Source organism: Thunnus thynnus, chromosome 7, assembly GCF_963924715.1.
Source record: "Thunnus thynnus chromosome 7, fThuThy2.1, whole genome shotgun sequence".
In the NCBI taxonomy this organism is placed as follows: domain Eukaryota; kingdom Metazoa; phylum Chordata; class Actinopteri; order Scombriformes; family Scombridae; genus Thunnus; species Thunnus thynnus.
The window spans coordinates 24,448,149-24,462,304 of NC_089523.1; the positions used below are offsets into that span (position 1 = coordinate 24,448,149).

Consider the following 14,156-nt stretch of genomic DNA (forward strand, 5'->3'; position numbering starts at 1 on the left):
ATAACGTAGGATTAACCACCTGGTTTCCCATATATTTGGAACCTCTTTTGGGAGAGTCTGAATATGGAATACTCTGACTACTCTTGTCACAGGGTTGCGCAAAAATGTATGCTCAGAGGTAAAGGAATCAAGAATTATATTGATTTTTTCAGTTCACCTACTCTCAGGTCACATGATTTCTTTTTAAATTAGGGATGTCCCAAACAAGTTTTTTTGCTCTGATCCAGATCCAAGTCCTTTAATATTAGGTATCCCATATTTACATAGCAGCACAATATTATGAAATGTTGATTAGATATGTATCTGCTACATTGAAATAACAGATGTAGTCAACTAAATTTGGCACATTTTATTTTTATGAGCAACTTAATCCAAACACTGAACGCCCTGGTTCAAGACTATCAAGTTGATCAGTTCCAATGATTAATATGAATGAAAGTTTAACTGGGTGAATGCCACTCCTGGCACTGATATGAGGTGATTTGATAGATCATTTTAATAAATAAGTTTCTCCCATCATAAATGATCTCTGGATGAGTACAGATACAGGCTCAGAGACAGCACATAAACCTCAGCACATAGCATAGCACATAAAAACAACCTTGGCAGGCCACATCAGCTGTAGTTAATTAACATTAATTCTGTGAGTAACTTGATGACAGAACAAAATAAACAACAGCCAAGTTTCATTTTGTTCTGTCATCAAGTTACTCACAGAATTAATGTCAATTAGCAACAACCGATGATGTAGGCCTACCTCTGATACCTATCCTCAGCATCGGCTTGGCACATCTAAATACCTTAGGAGTCAAGTATAATCAACATGACATACACTGTAGCAAACACTTGAAGAATCAGTCATTTCAAATAAAAAACTGCAACAATACAAGAAAAGAGAGAATCAACTGTGGTTTAAATTGTAAACACCTGGATACTTTTTTGCAATCCTTTTTTTTTAATTGAACCATATACAACAAGTAAACCACACGATTAATAACTGACATAAAAAAACAAACAAACATTACATTTGAAAAAGGGACAAAGGCCTGTTTGGAACTAATAACTAATAGAAATTTGTGTGAGTTACAGAGCAAAACCACAGAAAGGATTAACCATTCATCAACAGCTGTACACAAAGAGATCAAGAATAAGTTTTTTTTTCAGTAGCACCATTAATATAAGCAGTAGAGAAGTAAATATATACTGATGTCTGTGCATCAGAACACAAACTGCATGCTGTATAATTTGACCATAAGATTTAGATTATAGCTGAACAGTGTATTCATAAACTGTGAAGACAAACTGATTGGAGGGAATATTCACTGATTTAAAAAATTAATAAATATAGTATAGTACATATAATAAACAGTATATTACACTGACATTTTTATACATGGAATAAGGTTCTAATTTGTCAAATGAAAAGAGTATTTCTTGTACAAGCCACAGAGAGCATAGTATTTCAGTGCAAGAAAAAACTTGTCATCTCTGAGGCCATAAATGAGAGGACTAAGACATCTGGGAGCAAGATAAAAAGTTATGTAGGTAAAGTATCTGACATTAATGTATAACATGAAATCAATCTGAAGTACTGCAGCTTCTATGAAAGGGCACCACAGCTGGATGAGACAGAGGAGCAGCTGGAAAGCATGAAGAATAACTGTCCTGAGCCCTTTCCATGTTGACTTTCTATTCTCTCCTGATGCAGCTTTGGCCACCTTCATTATTTTAAAATAAGAGAACACAATGGTTATAAACATGATAAAGAAGTAGAACTGATTTATAGCTGACCTAAGATGACCCTGCCAGCGCTGAAACGTGAACACCTCCACAGAGCATACCCTGTATTGTTTATGGAAGTTAAGTGTGGCTGATGCAAAGAAGATAGAGAGATCCACAATACAGGGTATAGCGCTGAGGCTGTGAATGATGAGGATGCAGGGCAGAACTCTGTGTGTGGAGCATAGCTCTACATGCCGCAGGGGCAAGCAAATAGCCACGTAACGCTCCAGGGTCATTGCCATCAGAGTAAACGATGTGACTAGAATGTACACAGATGACAAAATGTAGAAAATGAGACATAACCAGATTTGCATGGTTGCACGAAAATAGTCAAAGATGAGCAGGATATTTGATATAATCAAGATAAGACAATCAGACAGTAATGTATTAGCAAATAAGATGTAGCGCATGGTTTTATAGAAGAAATCCTTCATAAAAAAGGTTGTGATCAGCAGAAAGTTGATGCAAAGGAAAACTGCTACCAAAATCTGAACTAAAATGACTCTGTAATTAATGCTTCGCATTAAGGATTCACCACCAACCAGTGAGCTGTTTTTAGCCATATTTCTGTCTTGTAACCAAATATACAAGACAAATAAAATCTGTCTTCAGTGGTAATAAGGTAAGTGCAATTTGCACTGACCAAAACTAACAAAGTGCACACCAGTAGCATATGTTATACAGTATATCCACAATAAATGTGGTAGAAACACATCAACAGCTCAAAATCCCTCAGTTTACCAAACCATCCCTGAAGTAACACAAAGGCAGACTCCTCCTGCTAAGATCTCTGCAGCCCTCTAACAGACGACTGTGGATGGGCCAGTATAACACTTTATAGGGCCAGTGGTAACACAAGGGGAACGATGAATGTTTGCACTCCACAGTGTCGTCATCGCCAGTTACTGCTGCATGTGTAAAGTGGAATATAACTAAGTACAATTTTGAAGTATTTTTACTTTACTTGGGTATTTTCATTTTATGCTACTTTGTACTTCCACTTCACTACATTTCAGAAGCAAATATTGTACATTTAACATGATACACACAACAAACAGCGCTGTCCATAATTCTGAAACAACTAAACAAAGTCACATGTATCTTGGCCAATAATTTTGTTATTTTTGCTATTTTTCTTACATAGAGCTTAAACAGAGGGTGCAAAAAATACAACTAAGGGGGCTAAGCCACCCAAGAGTATGGCGCCAGGCCTGACACACACACACACTGATGACAGATGTAGCAAAATCAACATAAAATCCAATTGTACACCCAATAAAAACTATACCCAATAAACAATAATATTGCAAGAGGCAATAGGCTTTTACAGTCTGAGATGGTCAATTAGCTTACTTTTGATGATTACAACAGGAGACGACAGGGCTTGGTGCTGAACACTGAAATTATTTCATTATAGTCCAATGCTTCAGTCAGTTCTCTTTCCAAGCAGAGCAGGGACAAAGATTTCAGTCTGTATGTCATCATTGATGCCACAATGCCAGTTTTTTATCCCACTGACAACTGAAAAGAGTCTTTCAACAGTACAGCTTGTTGCTGCTGAATTAGCAGTCATGCCTGTGTTGTTACTACTCTGCACTTGGTGAGGAGAAACTGGCACATGAGGAGGTGTCTAGGTTGAGAATGATGACTGAACTTGAGCTGAATTCTCTTCCTCCTGCTCCTCACGGCATCTTGTGACAAATTTAAGCAAACTGCTTCATTTTGCCATGGTTTTTATCTTAACTTATATTAAAAGCAACTAGCTAGTGGACGGTAGGCTTCTGTTCCTCTGTGCAATGTGCAAGCTGTACACTGAGTGAAAGAGCAGAGGCTGCTCGCTGCTCGCAATCTGGCATTTGCAAAATGCACTGCAACTCAAAAATTCTGACCTATCAACATCATCATACAGTAAACAAGAAGCAAGACACTAGAATTGGTTTATTTGTATTGGTCGTGTAGTCACATTTGAAACAGTACTCATTGACAGCTATTCACTGGATATTCAGCAAAAAAGGAAACATTCATCCAAAGCAAGGCACCAGCCCTGTACAGTTGTCATGAACAGGGAAATTAGCTCTAGAGAGCAAAACCGTTTTATTTTACCAGAATGTAAACATGTTTATTTCTGCTGTAAAGTTGGGCATTTTAACATGGGGGTCTATGGGGATTGACTCACTTTTGGAGCCAGCCTCAAGTGACCATTTGAGGAACTGCAGTTTTTGACATTTCTGCGTTGGCTTCATTTTTCAGCCCCAGACGTTGCAGCTTGGTCTACAGGCAGCAGACAGACCCTTCTCCATGAAAAATGAAGTCACTTGACATTATTATGTATGAAACTGTCGATCAGATTTATTTACTTATTAATTGAAGGTGCTGGAACGCCGTTCCGGATTATTCCAGCCCACTTTAACCCCTGGTAAGGCCTCATGACTATGTCATGAATTCATGACTATTGAATTCCCTTTGAAAATTATTTTGTTAATTTTATTTTTTCTAATTTTAATATTATTTTGAATTATTTTCCATTTCAACAGCGTTAAATGGATGTAGTACATTGGTATGATTGACAGTAAATGTCAGATACACAAACATTTGCCTGCAAATAGCACAGAAATAAAATTTGTATGTCATTGATGCAGTGTTGGCCTAAAATGCAGGCAAGTTTGTGACCAGAGGGTTAACTGGAAAGGAGTGAATGAATGGCTAACGCTCACCTCTCCCTCTCTACACTGTTGAACCCCCGCAATCTTAAAGGAAAATTCCCATTTTTTGTCCTAATCTAGGCCTCGTTTGTTTAGTTGTGACCTTCCCAAGAACCAGTGGTCACATTTTTTTTAATTAGTGTGCACAAATTAATGATTAAATATCAATTGCAACAAACTAATAATTTACAGCCCTGAATCACTTTTACCCCTGAACTGCCTAGTTCAGCAACAGCTATATTTTATTACAGGGCTGCTAATATATTAATTGCCTTAAAATTGATATTAAGTTATTTGTAGTCATTCCTGTTGTCCTTTTCCTTCAACATGCTCTTTCTCTTCTAGTTCTGATGCTACATTGGAGGTCATCTCAAATAAAAAGCTGCAACAATACAATAAAAAGAGAGAATCAACTGTGATTTAAATTGTAAACACCTGGATACTTTTTTGCAATCCTTTTTTTTAATTGAACCATATACAACAAGTAAACCACATGATTAATAACTGACATAAAAAAACAAACAAACATTACATTTGAAAAAGGGACAAAGGCCTGTTTGGAACTAATAACTAATAGAAATTTGTATGAGTTACAGAGCAAAACCACAGAAAGGATTAACCATTCATCAACAGCTGTACACAAAGAGATCAAGAATAAGTTTTTTTTTTCAGCAGCACCATTAATATAAGCAGTATAGAAGTAGATATATACTGATGTCTGTGCATCAGAACACAAACTGCATGCTGTATAATTTGACCATAAGATTTAGATTATAGCTGAACAGTGTATTCATAAACTGTGAAGACAAACTGATTGGAGGGAATATTCACTGATTTAAAAAATCAATAAATATAGTATAGTACATATAATAAACAGTATATTACACTGACATTTTTATACAAGGAATAAGGTTCTAATTTGTCAAATGAAAAGAGTATTTCTTGTACAAGCCACAGAGAGCATAGTATTTCAGTGCAAGAAAAAACTTGTCATCTCTTAGGCCATAAATGAGAGGACTCAGACATCTGGGAGCAAGATAAAAAGTTATGTAGGTAAAGTATCTGACATTAATGTATAACATGAAATCAATCTGAAGTACTGCAGCTTCTATGAAAGGGCACCACAGCTGGATGAGACAGAGGAGCAGCTGGAAAGCATGAAGAATAACTGTCCTGAGCCCTTTCCATGTTGACTTTTTATTCTCTCCTGATGCAGCTTTGGCCACTTTCATTATTTTAAAATAAGAGAACACAATGGTTACACACATGATAACGAAGTAGAACTGATTTATAGATGACCTAATATGACCCTGCCAGCGTTGAAACGTGAACACCTCCACAGAGCATACCCTGTATTGTTTATGGAAGTTAAGTGTGGCTGATGCAAAGAAGATAGAGAGATCCACAATACAGGGTATAGCGCTGAGGCTGTGAATGATGAGGATGCAGGGCAGAACTCTGTGTGTGGAGCATAGCTCTACATGCCGCAGAGGCAAGCAAATGGCCACGTAGCGCTCCAGGGTCATTGCCATCAGAGTAAACGGTGTGACTAGAATGTACACGGATGACAAAATATAGAAAATGAGACATAACCAGATTTGCATGGTCGCACGAAAATAGTCAAAGATGAGCAGGATATTTGATATAATCAAGATAAGACAATCAGACAGTAATGTATTAGCAAATAAGATGTAGCGCATGGTTTTATAGAAGAAATCCTTCATAAAAAAGGTTGTGATCAGCAGAAAGTTAATGCAAAGGAAAACTGCTACCAAAATCTGAACTAAAATGACTCTGTAATTAATGCTTCGCATTAAGGATTCACCACCAACCAGTGAGCTGTTTTTAGCCATATTTCTGTCTTGTAACCAAATATACAAGACAAATAAAATCTGTCTTCAGTGGCAATAAGGTAAGTGCAATTTGCACTGACCAAAACTAACAAAGTGCACACCTGAAGTAACACAAAGGCAGACTCCTCCTGCTAAGATCTCTGCAGCCCTCTAACAGACGACTGTGGATGAACACTTTATAGGGCCATCGGTAACACAAGGGGAACAATGAATGTTTGCACTCCACAGTGTCGTCATCGCCAGTTACGTAAAGTGGAATATAACTAAGTATAATTTTGAGGTATTTGTACTTTACTTGGGTATTTTCATTTTATGCTACTTTGTACTTCCACTTCACCACATTTCAGAAGGAAATATTGTACATTTAACATGATACACATAACAAACAGCGCTGTCCATAATTCTGAAACAACTAAGCAAAGTCACATGTATCTTGGCCAAGAATTTTGTTATTTTTGCTATTTTTCTTACATAGAGCTTAAACAGAGGGTGCAAAAAATACAACTAAGGGGGCTAAGCCACCTAAGATTATGGCGCCAGGCCCAACACACACACACACACACACACACACACACACACACACTGATGACAGATGTAGCAAAATCAGCGTAAAATCCAATTGTACACCCAATAAAAACTATACCCAATAAACAATAATATTGCAAGAGGCAATAGGCTACTACATGGTCAATTAGCTTACTTTTGATGATTACAACAGGAGACGACAGGGCTTGGTGCTGAACACTGAAATTATTTCATTATAGTCCAACGCTTCAGTCAGTTCTCTTTCCAAGCAGAGCAGGGACAAAGATTTCAGTCTGTATGTCATCATTGATGCCGCAATGCCAATTTTTATCCCACTGACGATTGAAAAGAGTCTTTCAACAGTACAGTTTGTTGCTGCTGAATTAGCAGCCATGCCTGTGTTGTTACTACTCGACAAACTTAAGCAAACTACTTCGTTTTGCCATGGTTTTTATCTTAACCTATATTAAAAGCAACTAGCTAGTGGACAGTAGGCTTCTGTTCCTCTGTGCAATGTGCAAGCTGTACACTGAGTGAAAGAGCAGAGGCTGCTCGCTGCTCGCAATCTGGCATTTGCAAAATGCACTGCAACTCAAAAATTCTGACCTATCAACATCATCATACAGTAAACAAGAAGCAAGACACTAGAATTGGTTTATTTGTATTGGTCGTGTAGTCACATTTGAAACAATACTCATTGACAGCTATTCACTGGATATTCAGCAAAAAAGGAAGCATTCATCCAAAGCAAGGCGCCAGTCCTGTACAGTTGTCATGAACAGGGAAATTAGCTCTAGAGAGCAAAACCGTTTTATTTTACCAGAATGTAAACATGTTTATTTCTGCTGTAAAGTTGGGCATTTTAACATGGGGGTCTATGGGGATTGACTCACTTTTGGAGCCAGCCTCAAGTGACCATTTGAGGAACTGCAGTTTTTGACACTTCTGCATTGGCTTCATTTTTCAGCCCCAGACGTTGCAGCTTGGTCTACAGGCAGCAGACAGACCCTTCTCCATGAAAAATGAAGTCACTTGACATTATTATGTATGAAACTGTCGATCAGATTTATTTACTTATTAATTGAAGGTGCTGGAACGCCGTTCCGGATTATTCCAGCCCACTTTAACCCCTGGTAAGGCCTCATGACTATGTCATGAATTCATGACTATTGAATTCCCTTGGAAAATTATTTTGTTAATTTTATTTTTTCAAATTTTAATATTATTTTGAATTATTTTCCATTTCAACAGCGTTAAATGGATGTAGTACATTGGTATGATTGACAGTAAATGTCAGATACACAAACATTTGCCTGCAAATAGCACAGAAATAAAAGTTGTATGTCATTGATGCAGTGTTGGCCTAAAATGCAGGCAAGTTTGTGACCAGAGGGTTAACTGGAAAGGAGTGAATGAATGGCTAACGCTCACCTCTCCCTCTCTACACTGTTGAACCCCTGCAATCTTAAAGGAAAATTCCCATTTTTTGTCCTAATCTAGGTCTCGTTTGTTTAGTTGTGACCTTCCCAAGAACCAGTGGTCACATTTTTTTTTAATTAGTGTGCACAAATTAATGATTAAATTTCAATTGCAACAAACTAATAATTTACAGCCCTGAATCACTTTTACCCCTGAACTGCCTAGTTCAGCAACAGCTATATTTTATTACAGGGCTGCTAATATATTAATTGCCTTAAAATTGATATTAAATTATTTGTAGTCATTCCTGTTGTCCTTTTCCTTCAACATGCTCTTTCTCTTCTAGTTCTGATGCTACATTGGAGGTCATCTCAAATAAAAAGCTGCAACAATACAAGAAAAGAGAGAATCAACTGTGATTTAAACTGTAAACACCTGGATACTTTTTTGCAATCCTTTTTTTTAATTGAACCATATACAACAAGTAAACCACATGATTAATAACTGACATAAAAAAACAAACAAACATTACATTTGAAAAAGGGACAAAGGCCTGTTTGGAACTAATAACTAATAGAAATTTGTGTGAGTTACAGAGCAAAACCACAGAGAGGATTAACCATTCATCAACAGCTGTACACAAAGAGATCAAGAATAAGTTTTTTTTTTCCAGCAGCACCATTAATATAAGCAGTATAGAAGTAAATATATACTGATGTCTGTGCATCAGAACACAAACTGCATGCTGTATAATTTGACCATAAGATTTAGATTATAGCTGAACAGTGTATTCATAAACTGTGAAGACAAACTGATTGGAGGGAATATTCACTGATTTAAAAAATCAATAAATATAGTATAGTACATATAATAAACAGTATATTACACTGACATTTTTATACAAGGAATAAGGTTCTAATTTGTCAAATGAAAAGAGTATTTCTTGTACAAGCCACAGAGAGCATAGTATTTCAGTGCAAGAAAAAACTTGTCATCTCTTAGGCCATAAATGAGAGGACTAAGACATCTGGGAGCAAGATAAAAAGTTATGTAGGTAAAGTATCTGACATTAATGTATAACATGAAATCAATCTGAAGTACTGCAGCTTCTATGAAAGGGCACCACAGCTGGATGAGACAGAGGAGCAGCTGGAAAGCATGAAGAATAACTGTCCTGAGCCCTTTCCATGTTGACTTTTTATTCTCTCCTGATGCAGCTTTGGCCACTTTCATTATTTTAAAATAAGAGAACACAATGGTTACACACATGATAAAGAAGTATAACTGATGTATAGATGACCTAAGATGACCCTGCCAGCGTTGAAACGTGAACACCTCCACAGAGCATACCCTGTATTGTTTATGGAAGTTAAGTGTGGCTGATGCAAAGAAGATAGAGAGATCCACAATACAGGGTATAGCGCTGAGGCTGTGAATGATGAGGATGCAGGGCAGAACTCTGTGTGTGGAGCATAGCTCTACATGCCGCAGAGGCAAGCAAATAGCCACGTAACGCTCCAGGGTCATTGCCATCAGAGTAAACGGTGTGACTAGAATGTACACGGATGACAAAATATAGAAAATGAGACATAACCAGATTTGCATGGTCGCACGAAAATAGTCAAAGATGAGCAGGATATTTGATATAATCAAGATAAGACAATCAGACAGTAATGTATTAGCAAATAAGATGTAGCGCATGGTTTTATAGAAGAAATCCTTCATATATAAGGTTGTGATCAGCAGAAAGTTAATGCAAAGGAAAACTGCTACCAAAATCTGAACTAAAATGACTCTGTAATTAATGCTTCGCATTAAGGATTCACCACCAACCAGTGAGCTGTTTTTAGCCATATTTCTGTCTTGTAACCAAATAACCAAATAAAATCTGTCTTCAGTGGCAATAAGGTAAGTGCAATTTGCACTGACCAAAACTAACAAAGTGCACACCTGAAGTAACACAAAGGCAGACTCCTCCTGCTAAGATCTCTGCAGCCCTCTAACAGACGACTGTGGATGAACACTTTATAGGGCCAACGGTAACACAAGGGGAACGATGAATGTTTGCACTCCACAGTGTCGTCATCGCCAGTTACGTAAAGTGGAATATAACTAAGTATAATTTTGAGGTATTTGTACTTTACTTGGGTATTTTCATTTTATGCTACTTTGTACTTCCACTTCACTACATTTCAGAAGGAAATATTGTACGTTTAACATGATACACACAACAAACAGCGCTGTCCATAATTCTGAAACAACTAAGCAAAGTCACATGTATCTTGGCCAAGAATTTTGTTATTTTTGCTATTTTTCTTACATAGAGCTTAAACAGAGGGTGCAAAAAAATACAACTAAGGGGGCTAAGCCATCCAAGAGTATGGCGCCAGGCCCGACACACACACACACACACACACACACACTGATGACAGATGTAGCAAAATCAGCGTAAAATCCAATTGTACACCCAATAAAAACTATACCCAATAAACAATAATATTGCAAGAGGCAATAGGCTACTACATGGTCAATTAGCTTACTTTTGATGATTACAACAGGAGACGACAGGGCTTGGTGCTGAACACTGAAATTATTTCATTATAGTCCAACGCTTCAGTCAGTTCTCTTTCCAAGCAGAGCAGGGACAAAGATTTCAGTCTGTATGTCATCATTGATGCCGCAATGCCAATTTTTATCCCACTGACAACTGAAAAGAGTCTTTCAACAGTACAGCTTGTTGCTGCTGAATTAGCAGCCATGCCTGTGTTGTTACTACTCGACAAACTTAAGCAAACTACTTAGTTTCGCCATGGTTTTTATCTTAACCTATATTAAAAGCAACTAGCTAGTGGACGGTAGGCTTCTGTTCCTCTGTGCAATGTGCAAGCTGTACACTGAGTGAAAGAGCAGAGGCTGCTCGCTGCTCGCAATCTGGCATTTGCAAAATGCACTGCAACTCAAAAATTCTGACCTATCAACATCATCATACAGTAAACAAGAAGCAAGAAACTAGAATTGGTTTATTTGTATTGGTCATGTAGTCACATTTGAAACAGTACTCATTGACAGCTATTCACTGGATGATCCAGCAAAAAAGGAAACATTCATCCAAAGCAAGGCACCAGCCCTGTACAGTTGTCATGAACAGGGAAATTAGCTCTAGAGAGCAAAACCGTTTTATTGTACCAGAATGTAAACATGTTTATGTCTGCTGTAAAGTTGGGCATTTTAACATGGGGGTCTATGGGGATTGACTCACATTTGGAGCCAGCCTCAAGTGACCATTTGAGGAACTGCAGTTTTTGGCACTTCTGCATTGGCTTGCTGGTGAATAAGTGCATGCACACCATCTATTACCAAAAAAAGTTTACAATTTAAATGAGTTGCTTGGGACAAAGCCATTTTTTTGTTGTTTTTTTTAAAAACACTTTGTGTTTAAGGCAGTAAACTGTCATGATTCCTACCTCAGTTATGTGTGTTTCCTTTACCCTTCTTTTAAACAATCACAGTTTGGCTGTATTATCTAAACCACTTATCTGGATATGACTGGTCTGAAATGCAGGTCCCTCACTACATAGAAAATCTGTGTGTGTGCATAGCTACTGTAAGAGTGGTAAGTCAGAGTTGAACTCTTGAACGCCACTCTGTGATGAAACTTCCCAGGATTTTGGATAGTTAAAAGTTTTGGATTGTTGTGTTTGTTGCACTGATTGTGGCACTCTGAAGTCATGGTTTGATTTCCTCCGTGTGGATTTAGACTCCAAGCAGAACTGTGACGCTAATTAGCTGATCATGACTCGTATGGTGACTAAACTCCTGTGAAACTCATTAACAGTGAGGTGTAATAGGCTCATTAATTATTTAAACTATCCTCTGCTGATTTGGGCTCTTGAGTGGAAATGGATGACACAACAGTTGGAAAACTTTTGATTTGTGTGACAGTTTCTATTAGAATTCGTTATTATCAAAACTATGATCAATATGTTTGTATTACAATTTTTTGTACTTTATTGTAACCAGTGCCAAAACAACACAGAGTTCAAAACATCATGTAACACATTCTTCTTTCCTGTGACATATTTAGCATAACTGCTCCACTATCAGAGAAGACAGAGGAAGACAATGCACAACCTTTGCTACCAGATATTTATGTGTTAAAGCCCCTAAAACTTGGTTTCAAATCCAAAGTATTTCTTCATAACATTAAATCTGCATGATTAAATGAGACAATGTTTAAGTTAAAGTTCAGTAAGAAATAATTCCTTAGTAATTATTTATTAAAAGAGAAACACTGTAGAAATCTGCTTCATCAGGACTGTGTGGGCATGGTTTGATCAGATTGATTGACAGTTGCCTGGCAACATAAGATAACCCCTCAACTGTCATTAAAAGATTGGAATGTTGCTACAACAACGGATTAATGATTAGAATATAAATAATTTATTTCAATTAAACACTCTTCAACCAAAATCACTACACAAAATAGCATTAAATGTTGTTAAAGCAGGAAAGTCGTATCAGTCTATATCAGTCTGCGCTGATCTATAAATGAATGTAGGTGATTCTTACAGTATCTGATGTTTTATCTGCTGCTTTATGCTTTATGAAAAGCTTCTCCTTCAGTTCATTGGTGTCCATCCCTCCAGAAGAGTTCCAGAGACTTGTAAAATCAATGCCAAGGCTGAGGAACACCATTCTTCAAAAAGATATTCCCTCATTTGATGTTTTGATGATGGTGGTGGAGAGTGCAGTCTAACACATCAGTCCAAAATCATAGGTGTTCAATTAGGTTGAGATCTGGTGATTGCAAAAGCCATAGCATATGATTCACATGATTTTCATACTCATCAAACCATTCATTGACCCCTCATGCCATGTAAATTGGGGCATTGTCATCCTGGAAGAGACCACTCCCATCAGGATAGAAATGTTTCATCATAGGATAAAAGTGATCACTCTGAACAACTTTGTGTTGATTTGCAGTGACCCTTCCCTCTAAGGTGACAAGTGAACCCAAACCATGCCAGCAAAATGCCCCCCACAGCATAACAGAGCCACCAGATCCCCTCACTGGGTCAAGCATTCAGACTGGTACCCATTTTTCCTTTAATTTGCCACCCGTCTGTATGTATCAATTGACAAACATATCAATTAAAATGATAAGGAATTAATTAATTAAATGCTCGTATTGACTAGTTTTACTGCCTCTGACCCTGTTTTTTTGTCCTGTGTATGTTTGTTCTCCCCTCTGGAGCAGTTCAACTGAGCAGGGCATGTGCCTTTGTCCCTGACAGGGCTGACAGGGAGCTGACACTGTTGTGTTACAAGTCACACCTCTGAATCCAGGACACCAGCATGCTATGTAAAAGCACACACAAGGGCAGCATTATGCTGCCTTTGTTTGGTTCAGTGTAAAAAAGCAAAGGTAGCTTAATGACAGATCTTCTTTATGGCTATAATGCGGGATCTCTGTATAAAAGAGCCTATTGTTAGATGTAGGTAGTTTGGAAACAGGTTGACTGCTCCCACAATGTCTGCATGGTGAAGTTTGTGTTTAGGATAGTAAACACAATGTGTTTTCTTTACCATTACTTTTTTACAAGGGAGCACATTGTTTCTTAATTTGTGCACACAAATCATTGACTCAGGGTAACAAATTTAAGTTCAAAGTGTTCAACAGGACAAGGAATGGTTAAAAACAACCACAGTTTGGCTGTATTATCTAAACCACTTATCTGGATATGATTGGTCTGAAATGCAGGTCCCTCACTACATAGAAAATCTGTGTGTGTGCATAGCTACTGTAAGAGCGGTAAGTCAGAGTTGAACTCTTGAATGCCATGCCTGTAATAAAACTTCCTGGGATTTTGGATAG

The 14,156-nt window shown here is 37.6% G+C and overlaps 3 protein-coding genes across 3 annotated transcripts; all 3 read right to left on the bottom strand.

Moving 5' to 3' along the window:
• Positions 1–1,406: 1,406 nt before the first annotated feature.
• On the bottom strand, positions 1,407–2,345 carry LOC137186885 (odorant receptor 131-2-like). The gene has a single exon (XM_067595916.1). It carries the CDS (start codon positions 2,343–2,345, stop codon positions 1,407–1,409), a length of 939 nt encoding a protein of 312 aa, XP_067452017.1.
• A 3,053-nt stretch (positions 2,346–5,398) lies between these two features.
• On the bottom strand, positions 5,399–6,337 carry LOC137186886 (odorant receptor 131-2-like). The gene has a single exon (XM_067595917.1). It carries the CDS (start codon positions 6,335–6,337, stop codon positions 5,399–5,401), a length of 939 nt encoding a protein of 312 aa, XP_067452018.1.
• Positions 6,338–9,196: 2,859 nt separating this feature from the next.
• Positions 9,197–10,135, bottom strand: LOC137186888 (odorant receptor 131-2-like). The gene has a single exon (XM_067595918.1). The coding sequence runs from the start codon at positions 10,133–10,135 to the stop codon at positions 9,197–9,199; it is 939 nt and encodes a 312-aa protein (XP_067452019.1).
• Positions 10,136–14,156: the final 4,021 nt, after the last annotated feature.

What these genes read in the sequence shown, in the direction of transcription:
- LOC137186886 (XM_067595917.1), bottom strand. Translation starts at nt 6,337, where the DNA reads ATGGCTAAAAACAGCTCACTGGTTGGTGGTGAATCCTTAATGCGAAGC.
- LOC137186885 (XM_067595916.1), bottom strand. Translation starts at nt 2,345, where the DNA reads ATGGCTAAAAACAGCTCACTGGTTGGTGGTGAATCCTTAATGCGAAGC.
- LOC137186888 (XM_067595918.1), bottom strand. Translation starts at nt 10,135, where the DNA reads ATGGCTAAAAACAGCTCACTGGTTGGTGGTGAATCCTTAATGCGAAGC.